Below are 19,464 nucleotides of genomic sequence, written 5' to 3'. Positions count from 1 at the left end.
GCGCCTGCGCAGTGCGGCGGCGCGGGAGGCGGGAGCGGCCGCTGAGGGCGGCGATGGCCGGGCCGGGCCCGGCGCTGCTCCGCGGGGCTGCTCCCCGCCTGCCCCCGCCGCTGCTGTAGGGCAGGAAGGCCCTGCCTCCCGCGGGGTCCCCTCTGCAAACAGCTCTAGTTTAAGTTAAATATCGCTTGCTAAAATTTGTTTCCTCACCTCGGTTTGTTGTCGCGCGCCCAGAGCGGGAGATGAGCGGGGACGTCAGAGGCAGGGGATGCGCCCGGGGCAGAGGCTTCCCGGGATGGAGAGCAGGATGGAGAGGAGGATGGCGAGGAGGAGGAGGAGGATGGCGAGGCAGAGGACAGAAGGCAGAGCCCAAAAGGATGCCCGAACCTGGTGAGCCAGCCCCTGTGCCTTCTGAAGCCATCATGCTTCTCTTTTAACGCACCGTGCTAGGCAATCACAGCCGTTTGTCTCCCGTGGTCAAAAGAATCACTGAGAATAAAACTTACGAAATTTCACTATCCATATTGTTTCAATCCACATTATTTTTTTTTTTCCTTCTCCTAGCAAAATCTCGACTAGTCCAATCAACGATGGACCAATTTATTCCCTATAAGGGCTGGAAGCTTTATTTCTCTGAAGGTATCTTTAAACTAAAATTACATGTAGCAAGTATTTGAAGTAATTTTTTTCTAAAATTAGTTACATGTAGTATTAGTAGAGTTGTAAATTCAATAAAGAACAACCAAAATTTATTAATAAAAGCATATATATAATAAAGACTACACCCTTGTGATATATGGTAACCTTTGTGATCATTACTGGGATACTGTGGAGATCTATCATCTTCCTTAGTTTTGCAATGCAGAAAAACAATGGAAGACAAATTACCTGTTTATGTATTTTATGAAGTGGAAAGAATTATTTCTGTCACTAATGTGGTGTGTTTCTAATTAGTTTACAATGACAAGTCTCCTTTTGTCCAGAAGACTCAAGCCTTTGAAAAGTTTTTCATGCAGCGCATTGAGCTTTATGACAAGGTAAAAAACAAAGCCAAATATATCCCACCCCAACAATCTGTTCTTGATACAAGGACACTACAGATTTTTTTTTCCAAGTCTCCATCAGAGACATAATTTGGGTGTTTCACTTCTAATTTGAAGTGTATTTTATCCTTCACAATGTTTCCCAGGATGAAATAGAAAGAAAAGGAAGCATTCTTGTGGATTATAAGGAGCTAATCCAGGACAGAGAGCTGACTAAATCAATACCAAATATATCTGCTGAACTAAGGGATATGCCTCAGAAAATACTGCAGTGTATGGGTCTGGCAATTCATCAGGTAAGCACAAGTTCTGATACATGGAAGCAGAACCCTCACCACAAAAACCAATCAGTGACCCTTAGAGGCAATTATGTTATAAACCCCACATCTCTGTGTTTTCCTGTCTTAAGGAAAATTACTGTTTGTTTAAAACTCAAATCCTTCAGTCTCTCTCCTTCTTGTATGACTCACAATTTCACATTTTGGAGTTGCTTTGGTGTTGGTGCTTTTTGCTTATTCATCGTTGGAGCAGTTGACTAAAACTAAATGCAGTTCTAACACCTGTGCCTGTCCCTGTTGGGAGTTGTAATTCCTGTGGGCATCTGTGTCCCCCTTCCTGTTCCATGCAGGTTCTCACCAAGGACCTGGAGAGACATGCAGCAGAGCTGCAGGTGCAGGAGGGATTGCCCCTGGCTGGGGAACCTATCATCAATGTGCCTCTCATCCATGCCAGGTAAGGGGTGCTGGACAGTCCTTTCCAAGGAAGAGCTGTCTAATCCTTGCCAGTGTCCATGCATGGTGCTGAAGGGTAACATGTTCATGGAAAAACTCTGTGAAGCTTTTCTAGAAGAATACCCTACATTTTACTTTTCTCTTCACCATGACTTCATGTCCCTGTGAAGAAAAAAAAATGAAATGAAACCTCCTTATAAGCTGAGCACGCAGCTTGAACTAGAAAAACTTGGAGGTAGAGAAGTGGCTTATAAATACAACAACTATTCTATAAAACAGGTATTGATTAAAAGCAGAATTATTTAAATTCCTGTTGATTGGAAAAGTTTTTAATGAAAGAAGTCCTTAGAATTTTTTTTTCTTTCTCGGAAGTAATGACATCTTATGCCTCAAGGTCTGAGGGAGTTTAAATTACTTTCTAAAAAATGTTTCTTTTTTTTTATTGTTTTTAATTCCATGATGGTGGTGGCATGGCAGAGCCACAATAACTTTGGTCCTTCTGTGTCATTAGTCTAAGCTCCAGTCCTTATATGAAACTATGGAAAGAGACAGGGATGATGATAAAGTGATGCCTGTTGTATTGCTAGGCCAGAGGTTTCACTGGATAAACAAACTGTACAGTTTGAGGCTGTTGAGGCCGATTCATGTGGAGAATACTGACAGTTCTGCTGCTTTCTAGAACAAGAATCAAAGGCTGTGCCATTGGATCTGCCAAAAAATACTTCTTTTTTGGGATTACTGTTTTTAATTGGGAGTAAGATTGTTTGGATGGATTTAGGGGTTATTTTTGTCCTCTTTTTCTGAGTGTTAACACTGAACTGTGTCATGCAGGGTGTACAACTATGAGCCTCTAACCCAGCTGAAAAATGTGAGGGCCAACTGCTACGGCAAATACATCGCCCTGCGCGGCACCGTGGTGAGGGTCAGCAACATCAAACCCCTGTGCACCAGCCTGGCCTTCGTCTGTGCCACCTGTGGGGATGTGCAGGGTGTTCCTCTCCCTGATGGCAAGTACACCCTTCCCACCAAGGTGAGCCAAAACCATACAACTTCATGCTTCTTGTTGTGTTTTGACAAAAGACCAGCACCGCAGGTGTTTAAAAAGGGGGGGAAGTTATTTAAAGTTAGGTTAAACAACTGACATGTTGAAAAATAATTAAACATACCATGCAACTTTTCTTACTTTAGACTCTTGTTACTTGTAAAAAATGTATCCTGCTGCAACAGGATATGTGAGAAAAAAATATGTAGAAATTCCGTGAAATCTGGAAAAAATGTAATCTCCTTTAACTTCCATTTCACCTATTATGTTTTAAAAAACCCTGCCTCCTTGCTGTGGTGGTTTTCTATGCTTACACTGTTTGAACTTTCTATTTTAATTTTACTTTTTAGTATCTGTTCTTAAGTAGTCATTAGACACAGCACAGTGCCTGTTTATTCTCGAACCAGTTCACTGAGGGGATGGCACAGTTCAGCTGTATTTGCTCTAACAGCTGTGAGTCAGAGTTCAGGTGTCTGTGCTTGATAGATCCTTATTAATCCTCATTAATTTTGTACATCCTAATTTGTAGCCCTAATTTAACTGGCTTTTTTCCTGGAATGATGCTGAGTTATATTGCTTCGCTTTTTTTTTTTTTTTTTTTTCCTTTTTTTTTGTCAAATCAAACAATTTCACCTTAGGACTTTAAAAGAGGCTGAGAATGAATCAGAATTCCTGTTGTTGCAGTGCCTTGTTCCTGAGTGCCGGGGCAGATCCTTCACAGCTGACAGGAGCTCTCCTCTAACCACCACAGTGGACTGGCAATCTGTCAAGTAAGCACAAAATGTGATGTGACAGGGCACTCAAAAAGTGACAGGATGGCTCAACTCATGTTACACTGCGTGATTTTAATAATCTTACTATTTTGCAGCAGGCACTCTCCAACATTTGTATCACAAAGCACTTGTTTTATCCAAATACTGGTATACTTTGTAACCTAGCCTGTAATAGTTTCTTGCAAATTCCTTCTGCCCTTACTCAGGTCTTGGAGAGATGTTCAGTTTGTGCTTTTTGCTGCTTTTCTCAATAATTTCTAATTGCATCTGTGATTTCATGATTCCATTTCACGAGCTGTAAGTCAGCTAGAAAAGCCCTATTAGATTATATTGGTCAGCTGTGCCACTTGACCTGAGTGAGCTGGAAGTAAACTGGAGGGTTACAAATCTTAGTTTGAAGTTACATTAAGGTAAAAACTCCAGAGGGCACTGTTTATCACAGCTTCTTTGGTAAAGCTTGGCTTGGCTTCCAGAAAATCTCAGAGTGCAGAGCCAGAGCTGGAACTTTCACAACCAAGGAGTCAACTACTCTTCTTGTAATGGTCTGAGAAATTCCTTGGGCTTTTCCAGGGTTGGAATCCCTATTCATGAGGGCTATAATGTCTGAGCTCTTCATTTTTTTATATAGGCCCCTTTTACTTCATGTACTGTGCTTTCTTCTGCAGGAATGTGCTGATCAGTGGTAGAAAAATCCAAATTTCAACTCGGAGCTCATAGTCAGTGCATTTCTGGGTTTTATGCGTAGTTGGTCCCCATTTAGTGAAGCATGGCCTGATAAAGGTGCCCAGAGGTGCAGGTGCTGTGCACTGCAGTTGGACTGGGAGGTGTTGCATGGTCCAAGCCCCCCCTCTGTGTTGCAGGGTGCAGGAGCTCATGTCAGACGACCAGCGGGAAGCAGGACGGATCCCGCGCACCATCGAGTGCGAGCTGGTGCAGGATCTCGTGGACAGCTGTGTCCCAGGAGACATGGTCACAGTCACAGGCATAGTCAAGGTGTCCAGCACCGAGGAAGGTGAAGTGCAGTTGCTGGGATTCCTTTTACCTAGGGTGGAGTTTTTTGGTAGTGCTTACACAAAAACAACAGCAGTCACTCCCCTTAATTGGAGCTCTCGGTGTTGATGGTGCATAAAGTGTAAATTTCTTTGGAAGTTACCAAACTTTTACAATGAAGGGTTATTTTATGGCATTATTTGCTTAATGTTTTCCCTCTAATATCTCCTTCAGACATTAGGAGAACTGTGACACTGTTGTGAAGGAGACTTATTTAGTCTCCCTAGAGAAACTTTTCAACCTTTTTTTTTCCCCAAAATGAAGAAATATGTTGTACACTGCTCTGAAAGAATACATTGCAGATAATTGCAAGACTGTTTTACTCTGAGACTTCCTTCTCTGCTCTGTAATCAATCTATACAGAAAGTGATTAATTATTAATTGATATTTACTGATTAATTACTAAGTTATGTGTTTAATGCTTCTGCATCATGCATCTTTTTTTCCCCTCAAAATATTAAGTGGTAACATTTTGTGTTTAACTTTTATTTGACTGCAAGTGTAATAATTTAAAATCCCTGGAAAAATGTATTTATTCTGGGACAAAATTCTCTCTAGACATATCCACTCCAATTCAGCAAAATATTTTATTGTGGATGTACAGGAGGGAACTTCAAAGAATGGGTGTAACTAGAAACCTATTTTGCATCAATTTTACAAAGTGCAGATATTCAGTACTTAAATATGAACATGGCTGTATATGGTATTTCTGAATTACTCTATGCCAGTTGGAGATAACATGAGTTATTGACATAAAAATGTTCCATCATCTTTTCTCAATTTTTCTAACAGGGGCTTCTAAAAATAAGAATGACAAGTGTATGTTCTTATTGTACATTGAGGCAAACTCTGTCAGCAACAGTAAAGGGCAAAAACTGAAGAATTTTGATGATGAGACTTTTCAGAGATCGTTCATGGAGTTTTCCCTTAAAGATCTCTATGCTATCCAAGAAATTCAAGCTGAGGAAAATCTGTTCAAGCTCATTGTGAAGTAAGTTATGTCAGACCTAGACTGAGTCTAGGATTAGACATGAATCAGTGTGACCACCTTCATACTGTCACAAATGTGGCAGCTCATCCTAACGCTGTGAAACGTCTGAGCCTTGTGCAATAGAAACCACAGAAATCTAGCAAACTGCAGTGGACAAGGGACTTTGGGAGGGGTTATGGGATACACGAAGTTACCTGTGCTCCAGTTCAACCTTAGACAGAAAAAAGCAATTAGTTAATTTTCTTCTTCACTGTGTAAATTCAACTTACAAGTACCATATTGTCCCCTGCTTTTCTACAGTAAAGAGGTGCAAGGACTGAACAGAGGGTATGAAAGACCCTCAGTTCAGATTAAAATGTACACTTCTACCTGGGATGTCCCTCAGACCCTCCCAGTGGACTCAAAGAACACAAAATCAGCCTTTAAAAGGAGGGTTACAGGTAGTTACCTGATTAAGACAAGAATAGGTGTAGGAACCACTGGGAAGCTGGTTCTCCTTTGTCTTTGTGGGGACTCAAGGGAAAAGCTTTTCTTATTTTAGTCATTTCTGGTTATCCAAAAATTTCAAGAAATTCGAAGTTGCTGATTTCTGTTGGAAATTTAGCAACAGCTACCCAAAAATTTTATATGTTTATTATGGTGTTCTGTGATGAGAGAGAGGACAATTGAATATTCAATAGTAATACATGATTTATCTTCCACTTAGTGTTACCTTGTGCTTTGCTTTTCAGCTCTCTCTGTCCTGCAATCTATGGCCATGAGGTAAGTAATTTCAAAACTCTGCTTCCAATTCCAGTTTGAAATGTTTGTGCCACATTCAACTCCTAAAGGATTCACAAAGGTTATCTGGGACAGGGAGAAGGGGCAGGGACTGTTTTTACAGGTGATTGTGGCTCACAGTCTCTTTTGCTGTCAGGTGTGTGGCAGCCTTATACCCTTAAGTTCAGTGGTCCAGAAGGAAAGGTTACTGCAGCCAGTTCTAGGGAGCTGTCAGTGTTGGTCACCACGACTGAATATTTACCAGTGTTGGTCTGTACCACAACAGATTGTGAAGGCAGGTTTGGCCCTGGCCTTGTTTGGAGGATGCCAGAAGTTTGTGGATGACAAGAACAGAATCCCAGTGCGAGGAGATCCACATGTTCTGGTTGTTGGAGATCCAGGATTAGGAAAAAGTCAAATGTTGCAAGTATGGTTTCCTTTATTACTATTTTCTGTTTTCCTCTATTTCTTTGTTATCTTGACTTGCAGCCATGGTAGGATAGCTGTGCTAAGACCAAAGGGTTGACTGAGCCTGGCTGGAGCCATCTTTTCATGTAGGATGCCTCAAGTATCCAGAGGGCCCTCCTGCTGTCCTCTCCTTCCAGGGAGCCTGTTAAAACACCAAAGCAAATGTCCTTGGTCAGGCCCATGGGGTTTCAAGGACAGGCTCACAGGCTTGCTGTCCTGCCCTTATACAGTTCTTGTCACCATCCCTTTTCCCCAGTGAAGAGGTTCACTCCTTCCTGCCTTCATTTTGCTGGTCCATTGTGAAATAAAGTAATTAATCTTTGAACAAATGGAATTTCAAATACCCTGTGACTCTCCTCCTGTGAAGTTTACTTCCATTCCATGCCTTATTTCTATGTTGCTAGCGCAGATCTTGGCTTTTTGGGAAAGGGACCTGATGCTGTGTTTGGGTTTTGATCTCAGTAGGCATTTCTGCATGACTATGACAATTAGTAGTAGATTTGTTTTTTCCTTAAACTGAAGAATTTTTAAATTCCATCACTTTTTCCATGGTTACTGGGGAGTGAAGGAGGGGCAGAGTTCACCTAGACCTTCTTTGAAAAGTCTTTCCAACATGGATGTGTTGCATTGGGATATGATCTGCTATAACTTAGCCAAAGTGGTGGATTTGCATGCAAGCATTTTAAGAAATAAAATTTTAAAATTATTTTTTGTTGAATGAAAACTCTCAATCATAGAGTAACTGATTTGTTTTTTCACATTGTTACTTTAAAAAAAATGCCATCCAAGAAGTTACTCCTACTGCTTTGTAGAGTTATGTGTCTTGGAGTTGCAAGGAGTTAGGGCTTTACTGTTGGGCCATGTTCAGTAGAAAGAAACAAATTTGGGTTTACTTTGAATTGTTTCTCTGGAATCAAGCTTATGGAATTCTTCACTTTGGGGAGGGAAATTCTTCACTTTTATTTCTCTCCTAGGCTGTGTGTAACATTGCTCCTCGAGGTGTGTATGTTTGTGGCAATACTTCCACCAGCTCTGGCCTGACTGTTACACTGTCCAGAGATGGCACTTCTGGAGATTTTGCCTTGGAAGCTGGTGCCTTAGTGCTTGGAGATCAAGGTAATCCATGTAATGCCACAGGTTATGTGTAGCCATCTGTGAGGGGCAGGAGTGTGTGTGCTGCTGAGTCTCAGTTAGGCCACAGTGCTCACTTAACTGTGGACTAAAAATGTCCATTTGAAGTACGATACTGGGTTTCCACACCAGTGGAAGTTCTGAGCTTCTCCAGTGGCTACTCTGGAAGCTTTCCTAGAGTTTCCTAGAGGGAAACTTCAGTTCTCCAGTTCATATACCAGACTTACTGTGTCAAAGAACTAGGGTTATTTTTTGTTCTGGAACCTGACTTGATGTCAGTTGCTGGACTCTTACTGGTTTTGAAAAAAGACTCACTTATGATGTGTGTTGTTAATTTTTAGAAACCTTGTTTCATCATCTCAGTGAATAATCAAAATGCTGCATTCCCAAGTCAGGCTGAGTTCACAGTGATTTGGTTGCATGGAATGAAAACAAAGCTGGCCAAAATGGAGATTTTCCAATGTCTCCTAGGGTTCTAAGTTGAACTTCTTATGTAGCACTGGATTGTAGCATGCGCTTGTCCTTCAGGTAACGTGTTGCCTGATAAGTTTTTGTCCTGTTTTAATTGCTTCCAGGAATCTGTGGAATAGATGAATTTGATAAGATGGGAAACCAGCACCAGGCTTTGTTGGAAGCCATGGAACAGCAGAGCATCAGTCTGGCCAAGGCTGGCATTGTTTGCAGTCTGCCAGCTCGGACATCCATTATTGCTGCAGCAAACCCCGTTGGAGGACATTATAACAAAGCCAAAACAGTGTCTGAGAACCTAAAGTGAGCCCCTTCTGGAATGCTGCTTTTGTAATTCACATTCAGGAGTAGATGCTTTTGCAGTCTTGTTGCTTATGTACAATTGCTTTCTAGAATTTTGCAGTGTGAACACAAACTTTAATAATTTTTAGTGGCTTTTGAGAGAGAAATTGCTGTTGTCCTTTATCCTGAATGAGCAGGACAGGATCGTGTGTTTGAAGTGGAACAGAGTTGCTATAATTTTTTCACTTCTCCAAGCACTCCCAGTTCCTTGTCTTTCCTCCAGGATGGGGAGTGCTCTGCTGTCAAGGTTTGATCTGGTGTTCATCCTGCTGGACACACCGAACGAGGACCACGACCACCTGCTGTCCGAGCACGTGATGGCCATGCGGGCCGGCCGGCGCGCCACCTGCAGCAGCGCCCTGGTCACCCGGGCCAGCTCCCAGCAGCACTCTGTCCTCCAGGCCACCTCTGACCGGCCCCTGCTCGAGAGGCTGAAGGTGGGACTTGGCCTGGGGCTGCTGCCTGACATGCTCTAAAGCAAATTTGCTGGGTTGGGTTTCAATAAGGAGCTACAGAAGTGGGCTGGTGTAGTAATTTGGTATAACATGATCTGCGATGGAGTTTGAATCCAAATAAAGCAGTGTGGAAGCAAATCCTTGGGCATCTGCAACTCCATGAATTTGGAAACTATAGGAGAGGAAGCATGTTTCTCATTACATTTCAGTGAACTGATATTGTCAAAGGCCAGGTCTTCAGAGAAATACTCCTACTGGAGGTAGACCCATGCACTTTTGGAAACAGCAAAATATCAGCAGTGATGGTTTAGTCTCCTCTGGAGCTGTAACAATTGGGAATTTGGACTTTCTGTTTTTGAGAAAAAATTTGTTTTATGGTTAAATCCTATTTGGCATTTCCTATCACTGCAGATGAGAAGCACTATCTACTTTTTCTGAAATGGCCAAGTGTGTGTATTTACATGTCTGAGCACAGTGTGGGGACTTGAATATACTGTTCATATATGAAGAGTGATGACTTCACCAGATAAAGCATAAAGATAATTATTTGATTTTAAAATTTTTATTGTATAGAATTCTGACAGACAGAAAAATCTAACCCTTTGTAATGGTGCTAGATCTCAACAGGAGAAAACTTTGATGCCATTCCCCATCAGCTGCTGAGGAAATATGTTGGATATGCTCGGCAGTACGTGCACCCAAAGTTATCTCCAGAGGCTGCACAAGTGCTCCAGGAATTCTACCTTGAGCTCCGGAAACAGAACCAAGGAGCAGACAGCACCCCCATCACTACGAGGCAGCTGGAGTCCTTGATTCGACTGACAGAGGTAAATGCCAGCTGGGATGCTTAAAGGGATTCTAAGCAAAGATATTATTCCTGCAGTACTACCCAAATCCTATCATTTTTACAGCTTATTCACCACTATGCTTTTTTGTTTTGTTTTGTTTAAAAAAAAGTGAGAATGCAAGAGGCTTAGAAGTGATTAAGAGCTACTGTTTCTTAAAACTTCTTATAAAGCAAAACAGCCTTGAGGAGATAGAAAGAGAATCTATCATATTCCCCAAAAGGAGAAAAAGTAGGTGCAGGCAGGAACAACCTGCTGCCCACCTTGAACTTAGAATGCTTCTGTTTTTCCTGACACTGCCTTAACAACACTGTTTGTGATCTGCTGCTTCACAAGGCTACACTGCTAAAAATCAAATGAACTCCAAGCCACAGCCTAAAAGTGCAAGTATGCAGGAGGTGACATTGACAAACTAACAAAAACCAGAAACATTTTCCTCTAATCCTGTAGGCTTAGGTTCCATCTCTGCTTCTAAAATTTGTGCTTGTAGCCCTCGTAGAGTGACTGAAGCCCTTTTTCACATCTGTTATGATATATCTTAAACCTTTGTGGGGTATTTTTTCTGTTTTAAGGCACGATCAAGGCTGGAATTAAGAGAGAAATCTACCAAGGAAGATGCTGAAGATGTAATAGAGATAATGAAATACAGGTAATAGAAAACACTGCTTTAAAAATAAATAAAGCATCACAGTGAAACCTTTTTTCTTTACATATTCAAAGACTGTGAAGAAATCACTTTATCACACTTAAGCCTGTGATACAATAAAAGCTGCCAGCAGCCCTTAGTAAAACACAACTGCTTAGGCTCCTGAGTTGTGTGGTCACAGTGGTTCTGTGAGCACAGTAACAGAGACATGAGGCTCTGCTGAAATGTTTTTTCTCCCCTGTGATTACTCTCCAGTGCAGGAGAACAATCAAAGTTTAAAAGTGGTTCGGATGAATCTATAGCCTAAGTTCCCTAGAGAGTGACTTGATAGGGGCTGGTTTTCTATGTGGCTTCTGAAAGCTCTCTCAAGAAGTGGTGTTTTGGCAATCAAATCCACCTATGTTTGCTTTTATCTCCTGTTGAGTTTTCTCTCTTTCTGTCACCTGTTTGCAGCATGCTGGGAACCTACTCAGATGAGTTTGGAAAGCTGGACTTTGAGCGTTCCCAGCACGGGTCTGGGATGAGCAATCGGTCACAGGCCAAGCGGTTCGTGTCTGCCCTGAACAGCATTGCAGAGAGGACCTACAACAACCTCTTTGACCTGCAGCAGCTGCGGCACGTGGCCAGGGAGCTGCAGATACGGGTGAGCTCGGCCAGCAGCCCCACAGCAGCACAGACTGCCACACCTCCCACAGCTACTACTGCCAAAGGGAGAGCACAGGGGCACCTCTCTTGTGCCTCTGCAATGCCAGAAACAACCAATGCACTGCTGTTAGGCTGAGCAGAGTTCCTGAAGTGCTGCTTTCAGTGCTTCCCTCCCTCTGCCTCCCCAGAGGACACACCTGGTTTTGACCCCAAATTTAGACTTTTGGTGTCTGTGCTCTACTTCAGCAGTGCACTGATGTTTCTGCATGGCCTCCTCTGGATTAAATATGCCTCTCAGGTTTTCATTCCTGCTTCAGACATCCTAAAGTTGTATGTTGAAAGGAACATCATGAAGGACAGATTTGTTAATGTAATAAATGTATTCTGCCCTATATTGATTTTTTTCATTCTGTACTTGTGGGGGCTTCAGCCAAACAGAATTATTGATAGCTAACTCTCCTTTTTGCTCCATCAAGTACTTATTAAAGTTAATTTAATTAACTCTAATTCTCCCTTCATACTCAGAGTATTTTTGCCCGTTCAAAGTTCTACATCTGGAAATCAGGGAGAATGTAGAAATCATACTTTTCTGTGCTAAATACTTCTGTTTCAGAACTGCAATTTATACATATGTTACTGCATCCTTTCTTCATGTCATAAAGGAGAGAATGCTGCTTCTGTATAACATTGCAGTAAAAACAGTGTGTAAGTAAAGCACAAAACAGGGGGACTGATGGTTTGAGACCTCCTGGAGGGTGAACAGTTTGCTAAGAAAGCCAACCCGTTCATGGCCTGCTTAATTTCACTGTGTTCTTTCAAATGGTTTATGTTGCTTTTCATCAGGTAAGATGTCATTCTCCAACTTGATATTTTGGTCTTTATTTTCCCAGGTATCTGATTTTGAAAGCTTTATTGGATCCCTAAATGATCAGGGCTATCTTTTGAAAAAAGGTTCAAGAGTTTATCAGCTTCAGACCATGTGAGAAGAGTCACTGTGATGAACTTCCTTGGGATGATCATTTCCCTGGACTGATGGACCTGCAGCAGGGAGGCACAGCCTGAGCTGAGCTGCACCTGGCACAGCACTGGGATTTGCTAGGCTCAAGATTCCCCTGCAGAAAATTAACTGGAAAGCTGCAACAGGGCAGACAGACACATGGTACTGCTGGCTGGCTCTATCTCCAGCTCTGCTGTTCCAAATGGGACTGTGCAGGGCTGAAATGCACCTCATCATTTGCAGGAGTGGAAGGTGTGTTTTTACACTATTAAAGTGCCATAAGGCACTTTACTTCTAAAAGAGATGCTGGACCCACAAATTTCAGTCCAGAAATCTTTCATGAGAGGATGATATGAGCTGTGCTTTCAGCACTGTAGTTAATTTAAAATCTAGAAATGTTTCCAAAAGGTTGTGACATGGTTTTATAGCTGTTACCAAATGACACTTTAATTGATTTTCTGCTTTGAAAGATAGTTTTTGAAGCCAAAGTTTTATTTGAAATCCAAGTCTGATCTAAGAAAATATCCTTATTACAATATTTAATTTGTAAACCAGTGGTTGGATTTTGACTTTCATTAAACTTTATATATGAAAAATTTTATTTGTTAAAGGCTGTTTTCATTGCCATTACAAGATCTGTAACACCAACAGGTTCTGTCTGTTTCTGTGTAACTGTTTCTGACACAGCAGAAGGTGTGTTCAGCAGGAGTGAAATGCTGAAATTGAATCAGAATCAATGGTCTGGTGCAATGAAAGAGCAGCTGAGAAGCTTTCACTGTAAGATTTAAAAAAACCCAAACACTGACACCCCCTCCCTAAAGAAAAATATATTTTAAAAAATCAAGACTGCAGTGTTGATTCTTCTGTTCTCCCTTTCATTTCTCAGGTAAGGTATGACATGAAAAAAGCAGAAATACTGCAGCTTAGTGCCTCATCCTCTACTTTAAGGGACAGCAGGGACCCAACATACTTGAAACTGAAAACTGGTCAGATAGATGAAATGCTTTGAAGTACGAAATTATAGTTCTACATCGGAACTCTTAAGGGGTAAAGTCTGCTCTATCAGCTAATCGGAAGTAGGTGTTAGATACTGATTTTGGCTTAGTGCAGTGTTGGGGGGCAGAAACGCACCTCGGGAGCAAGCAAACGACTGCACGGGAAAAGAGAACTCAATCCCGTTTCTCCTTGAGACAAAGTAAACGCAGGCAGGCGAGGGCCAGAAGCAATGCCCGAGCACAACAGGCCATTTGCGCTCTGAGAAATCTCTTAAGATAAAGCAAACCTTCCCCTTCCTCCCTCAAGGGATTGTCCGAAACCGGTGCGAGCAGAGGGATGAGCCCGGGCAGCCGCCCACCGGGCCGCCACGGACAACGCCGTCCGCACCCGGGGCCCGCCGGGGCAGAGCCTGGGCCGGGAGGCAGGCGGGAAAGCGGCGGGGACGCGGCGGGACAACAGCGGGAAAGCGGCGGGGACGCGGCGGGAGAACAGCGGGAAAGCGGCGGGGACGCGTTTCCCGGGAGCGGCACCGCCGCCTGCCGCAAAGCGCGCGGCCCGGCGGAGAGGCGGGGCTGACGCGAAGCGTCGCAAAAGGTCGCGCGCCCCCGGCCAGCGCTCGCGGCAGCCGCGCCGCGTGCGGCTCGCGCGCCGTGCCCAGTGCCGCGGGGCGGATGGCGCGGGCGGCGCGAGGCCGCGCGCTCCCGCGGGCAGCGCGGCCGCGCGCGTAGGGCCCGCGGGCAGCGCCTCTCCCCGCAGCGCTTCTCCCGCGCTTCTCCCGCGCCCCTCCGCGCCATGCTGGCCGCCGCCTGGCTGGGCAGGGGCTCCTGGGGGCTCCTCCGCGGCGCGGCGCGGAGGCGGCCGGGCGGCGGCAGCGGCGCGAGGCCTCTGGGCGGCCGGCCCGGTGCGGCGGCGTGTGGGGGGCGGCGCGGCGGGGGCGTCTCGTGCCTGGCAGCGTGCGCGGAGCCCCCGCGGCTGCTGCGCGCGCCCGCCGCCGCCTGGCGCCTCCTGAGCGGCGGGGCCGCGCCGCCCGAGCGGCCGCGGGAGCGCGGAGCGGCGGGGCCCTACGCCGAGCTGGTACGTGAGGGACACCGGGGACGGACGGGCGGGGCGGGCGGACAGGTGCCGCGCACGGAGCTCCCCGCCGCGCTCGGGTCTCTCCTGCGGGAAGGCGAAGTTAATGACCAGCGGGTCGAGGCCGTGTGCCTTGCGCAAGCAGCGGGCTGCTTCCAAGGACTTTCCAAGCTTTCTGTCCAGTTCGTCTGGAAAAAAGTATTTGTCTTGATTAAAACTCTGCTGCTTGCCAGGGTGGGGTTTGCGTTCCCGCTCTGAAGTTTTTTCATTTCTTGCTTTACAGTATGAAAACCCCTGGACCATCCCAAATATCCTGTCCATGGCGAGAATGGGTCTGGCGCCAGTTTTAGGCTATTTGATTGTTGAAGAGAATTTCAACGTCGCGCTCGGTGTCTTTGTCCTGGCTGGCGTGACGGACCTGGTATGTCTGCACAGCTTGGAAAGAAAGGCTGTGGGGACGCCGGGCGTTGAGACAGACCCCAGTGTAGAGTGGAAACGGACTAAACAGATTTGGGTTTGGATTTGTTGATTTCTAGGAATGCTGTGTATTTCCTTTGTGGTGCTGCAAAAGGAATTTGCAGGTGCCTGAAGGGCACTTAATGCTAGTAGAGGGAAGGGGAAAGTCAGGGCTCCATGACCAGCACGAGTTTGTGCATCTGGTGGTCTCTTAAATTATACAAGTATCAGCTAAGAGGTATCACCTTTTATATTAGCTGTTTTACCTGATGTCATTCATTAAATTTCTCTTTAAAGTAGGGTACATGAGCTGTTTTGGTTCATATTCTTCTAACAGACAGCTGTTGAATTTTGGTTTTCCTAGTTGGACGGATTTATTGCACGGAACTGGGCTAATCAGAAATCAGCACTGGGAAGTGCTCTCGATCCCCTGGCAGATAAAATTCTCATCAGTGTGCTCTATGTGAGCCTAACCTGTGCGAATCTTATCCCAGGTGAGGAAATGTCAGTTGTGTGTTCTAGATAAGGTGAAAAAGTTCGGTTTATCCATAGCAACATTTATTCTGTTTCTACAAGGAAAACTGTATCTCTTGGAACTCTTGCTTTGCCAATTGCTCTTTGCTCCCATTAAACACATCCAAAGAAAAAACTGAAAGCAGGTGCTGCCACGTACAACAGCAACTAGCATGTACTGCCACTTTCAAATGCAGTTTCTTTAAACAATAGTAGTTAGTAGCTCTATAAAATTGTTTTTCATGGACAGGATTGTTTTAGGTGTATTGACCAATTCAGCTTAAACCCTTTCAGAAATCGTGTTGAGTGTCCTCAGTAATGCATAGAACTCGTTCAGGAGAATTTGGGAGAATTTTGTCTTGCTTCCAATTTTCTGCTCTTTTGGTTGTGTTTTACCTTTAATCATGGACACAGTTTTTCACTGGCTGCTGTTGCCTTATCTTCCAGTTCCACTGACTTCCATGATTATCCTGCGGGATGCGGCGCTCATTGCTGCAGTTTTTTACGTGCGATACAAAACTCTTTCTCCACCGGTGAGTGCACAGCATTAAAAACATGTAATCATAACAAAAAACAAATTAATCAGCTTTTAGCAAACTTGTGACCAAGAGATTTGTCATCTTGAGGCTCGGTGGTTACAAGATATAATGCTTGTTCTTTTGCCAGATACATTTCTGAGCAGAGCAGTGTTTAATAAAATGCAGTTTGTAAAGATAAGTCAGAGCTACTGATAACTTTTTTTTCCTGTGTGTGATGTGTAATAATGAATCTTTTTACAAAAGAGCAGTGTAATTCCTTAGTGCTACAGTTGCCTTTTCTTTATCATGTAAACAGGTATATCAAATTGAATGTACAAGGGTTGCATTTTTTTCCTCTTTTCTCCCCCAACAGAGAACACTGAGTAGGTATTTTAACCCCTGTTATGCTACTGCACAATTAAAACCAACGTTCATTAGCAAGGTAAGAGCAGTAACTCATTACAAAAGACAACTTCTGGGTACTTGGGTGGTTTGGAGGGTGGGGATAACTTAACCACTGCTGCTGAGTAGTTTTAAAATGGTGCCAACCATGCATGGATCCTGAAAGGTTTTCAAATATACTCTGTCAGAACACATGCTAATTTTGACAGAGTAAGATGCATCATTTTAAGAAGGTTTCTAAATATATTTTCTTTATGTAGACTAACCTTAAAGCAGTAATAAAAGTGTATGCTGGTATTCCTTGCACTGTACTTCTTGTTGCTCAGAGTTCCTGTTTTGCTCTTTTCAGATGAACACAGCAGTCCAGCTGATTTTGGTGGCAGCTTCTTTAGCAGCTCCTGTTTTCAATTATGTGGACAGCATATATCTGCAGACATTATGGTAACTGATACCTTAAATTTTTTTTCCGCAGATAATTTAATGTGCTCCTAAAGAAACTGGTAATAGAAATTAATTTGTGTGGAACAAAACAAAATAAACTGTGTCCAGAAGATGCAATAAGCCCATATTCTTACACCTTTAGTCTAAAATGACACCAGAACTAGATATTTATTGGTACTTAGTTTACCATACAAGCAAAAGGTGGTCACATGAAACTAGTTAAGATGCAGGAATAATAGTATAGAAAAAAGTCTTTGGTATAGGCATGGTGTACACAAACAAAACATAAATTCAGACCAGTGGAGAAGAAAGGAGCAGGAAGAAAGGCTGTATGGATTCCTCACTTATTCATGCCATAAGTGTCCTTGAAAAAGCAACCTTGGGGTCAGTAAAAATAACCATTCTTATTTTTGGTTTATACTGAACCAATATTGAAATTCAGGTTTCTGCAGCCTCTTTTAAGAGCCCATGGAGAAATAGTGATTCCTGCTAGACTTTAGGAAGGAGGGGGAGGGATGGGATGAGAACAGACACTAAGAAGCTTCTCTCCTTAAGTAATGCTGTTTCTTCTTCTGTCACTGGAGATCTGAACTGCAGCTGGCTGCAGCTGTTACAAGTGCAGTTATTTTTCCCGAGCTGTTAGGTGAGAGTTCAGAACAAAGAGCTCTGAACAGCAGATGTCAGAATTACTTAGTAATTTAGTTTAAAGTAATGCAAAATCCAGTGCTACTTGTCTTCTAGGGAAATCAAAAACCCAACCAAACCAAAGAAACCAAAACCACCAACCCAAACCAAGAAGTATTTAAGGAACTATAAATGAACCTTGATCTTAATAGTCCGTGGTTTTTTATCCTGGTGGTAAAACAAAATCTAGAGTTGCCTCTGGGTGTAATTTGCCAGGGTGCTCTGTGAGTAGTCTCAGAAACTCCCTGGCAGATGCTCAGGGAGGGCAGGGTGGAGCAGAGGGGCAGGCAGGGCTGTGGCAGTGGCACCACCTCCGGGGTGGTATCAGCCTTTCACAGAGGAGCATTGCTCATTTAGGGGTGTCTGTAATCTGGGAAGGAAACAGAAGAGGCTGAAGCAGGAACTTGTTCTTTAGCTTTGGAACTAGTGAAAAGGGTAACTTCAAGTCCTGAGTGGTTTGAATGCTCCCTGTTCAAACTATCAAGAATGATTTTCAAAAATCTGTCAGTTCTCAAGCTGATAAGTTATGTAGGCTCCAAATGCTGAATCTTTTGTTTTCCCTTCTCTAAAAAAAATGCTGGTGTGGTGGAAATTTGTCCTGGTATCCAGTTATACTGAAGCATGCTGCTTATACCACTGGATGGCAGATGCTTTGTTTATCTAATCCTCCCTTAGCACTGAATTTCAGCACATAAACTGAAAGCTGCTTTTCTGTGGAGCATGGCTCCTGACAGTGGAGTTAAAAACAGGTGCTAAAAAAAACCCCCACTTTTTATGTTGTCCATAAACCCACAGACTTACAGGAACTCTTTTCTCTTTTCCCCAAAGGTGCATCACAGCTTTCACAACGGTGACATCTGCCTACAGCTACTACCACTACGGCAGAAAAACTGTCCAGGTGATCAAGAACAAGTGAAGTGGTCCAGGATAAAAGGTGAAGTGTTCTTGGCAGGGCAGGAAGGTGCTGTGCCCTCAGAGGTGGTGGTATTGCAGCCGAGTTTTGGATCAATGCACGCTTTGTTTTTCTGCTTTAACCATGGTGTCACAATGAAGTGAAATTTGAATATGTACTGTGTATATATGTAGAGAGAGACTTTTCAATGTATTTTTAATTTCTTTAAAAATGAGGTTGTTTACAAAAGCAAATAAATTACATTCTTAAAAACATGGGTTACTTGTTGATGCCATGTGCATTCTGAATAATTTTATGCTGTTTTTGAGGTCAAGACACTTGGCACCAGATTTGTTTTGCTATATTCATGCAAGGCACTGAGTTCACAGGGATCTGAGAAGAAAAAGTAATGACAAGAACAAATTTTTCTCTCAGCCTAAGTCAGTAAACCAGCACATTAGGACTTAATGACACACCTCAGGTTGTGGCAGAAGAAAGCATGTCATCGAGGGACAATATCTTCAGAAATTTAAAGCAGAGAGAAATTTTGCTTTATACTCCACAGGTGATACAGGCAAGCCATAAAGAGTTCCTACCCTGCTCCCTTTCCTTTTTAAGATGAGCAATGATGAGCTGTACTCAGAGTTTTTGAGAAAGGTCAGTGCTTCAGTGAGGAGTCTGTACCCAAATGGAGTTAGGTTTCTCATCCTATATATTAATTTCTAGTGATTGAAAATTCCTATATCTCCTGATGCTTTAAAGCTTCTAAAGATGTTGTTTAATCCTAATCCCATTGGCTAAAGAGAACATTTAAAATACTGTCCAAATGAATGGTGGCAGTGGAAGAAACTTTTATATGTGTTTGCTGTTAATTCTTCCTGTATTTCTAGCTTCAGGATGTACTCTGGCCTCCCCCTTCATGCCAGGACAACTTGTTCTTTGCCTGTCCTCTAGCTGCAAAACTGAAAAAAGAACAAGGCAGAACAGGTCAAGTTGATTATAAACTCATATTTTCTCTTTGTGAGCAACATGATTTTTCTCTTGTGTCATAAAAAACTGCAATTATGAAGGGTTTTGATGACTGAAATCAGGAGGTAATTAATATCAC

At 43.3% G+C, this 19,464-nt stretch overlaps 2 protein-coding genes across 3 annotated transcripts; both read left to right on the top strand.

Moving 5' to 3' along the window:
• The first annotated feature begins 39 nt into the window (after positions 1-39).
• On the top strand, positions 40-12,979 carry MCM8 (minichromosome maintenance 8 homologous recombination repair factor). Of its 2 annotated transcripts, XM_079324266.1 has the most exons (18): positions 40-387; positions 562-636; positions 952-1,034; positions 1,187-1,336; positions 1,669-1,772; positions 2,603-2,801; positions 3,498-3,583; positions 4,447-4,598; positions 5,429-5,627; positions 6,359-6,389; positions 6,673-6,813; positions 7,829-7,970; positions 8,561-8,756; positions 9,019-9,232; positions 9,868-10,077; positions 10,668-10,744; positions 11,195-11,384; positions 12,277-12,979. In XM_079324266.1, exons 1-18 carry the CDS (start codon positions 240-242, stop codon positions 12,367-12,369), a joined length of 2,490 nt encoding a protein of 829 aa, XP_079180392.1. In that variant the 5' UTR covers positions 40-239; the 3' UTR covers positions 12,370-12,979. The 2 variants fall into 2 exon arrangements, with proteins under 2 accessions (XP_079180392.1, XP_079180393.1); XM_079324267.1 differs by lacking the exon at positions 952-1,034 and having other exon boundaries at positions 344-387.
• A 993-nt stretch (positions 12,980-13,972) lies between these two features.
• On the top strand, positions 13,973-18,631 carry CRLS1 (cardiolipin synthase 1). Its single transcript, XM_079324916.1, has 7 exons — positions 13,973-14,453; positions 14,734-14,871; positions 15,271-15,400; positions 15,867-15,952; positions 16,311-16,379; positions 16,689-16,780; positions 18,293-18,631. Exons 1-7 carry the CDS (start codon positions 14,172-14,174, stop codon positions 18,378-18,380), a joined length of 885 nt encoding a protein of 294 aa, XP_079181042.1. The 5' UTR covers positions 13,973-14,171; the 3' UTR covers positions 18,381-18,631.
• Positions 18,632-19,464: the final 833 nt, after the last annotated feature.

The sequence above is a fragment of the Erithacus rubecula genome, assembly GCF_903797595.1.
Source record: "Erithacus rubecula genome assembly, chromosome: 2".
Taxonomy (NCBI): domain Eukaryota; kingdom Metazoa; phylum Chordata; class Aves; order Passeriformes; family Muscicapidae; genus Erithacus; species Erithacus rubecula.
The sequence above is the reverse complement of the archived record's forward strand: the minus strand, read 5'-3'. Positions and strand labels throughout refer to the sequence as shown.

Coding starts and splice junctions, on each gene's coding strand:
- MCM8 (XM_079324266.1), top strand. CDS start 240: ATGAGCGGGGACGTCAGAGGCAGGGGATGCGCCCGGGGCAGAGGCTTC. Junction 1,035..1,186: donor GCATTGAGCTTTATGACAAG/GTAAAAAACAAA, acceptor AATGTTTCCCAG/GATGAAATAGAAAGAAAAGG. Junction 6,814..7,828: donor GAAAAAGTCAAATGTTGCAA/GTATGGTTTCCT, acceptor TTTCTCTCCTAG/GCTGTGTGTAACATTGCTCC.
- CRLS1 (XM_079324916.1), top strand. CDS start 14,172: ATGCTGGCCGCCGCCTGGCTGGGCAGGGGCTCCTGGGGGCTCCTCCGC. Junction 14,454..14,733: donor CGGGGCCCTACGCCGAGCTG/GTACGTGAGGGA, acceptor CTTGCTTTACAG/TATGAAAACCCCTGGACCAT. Junction 14,872..15,270: donor TGGCTGGCGTGACGGACCTG/GTATGTCTGCAC, acceptor TGGTTTTCCTAG/TTGGACGGATTTATTGCACG.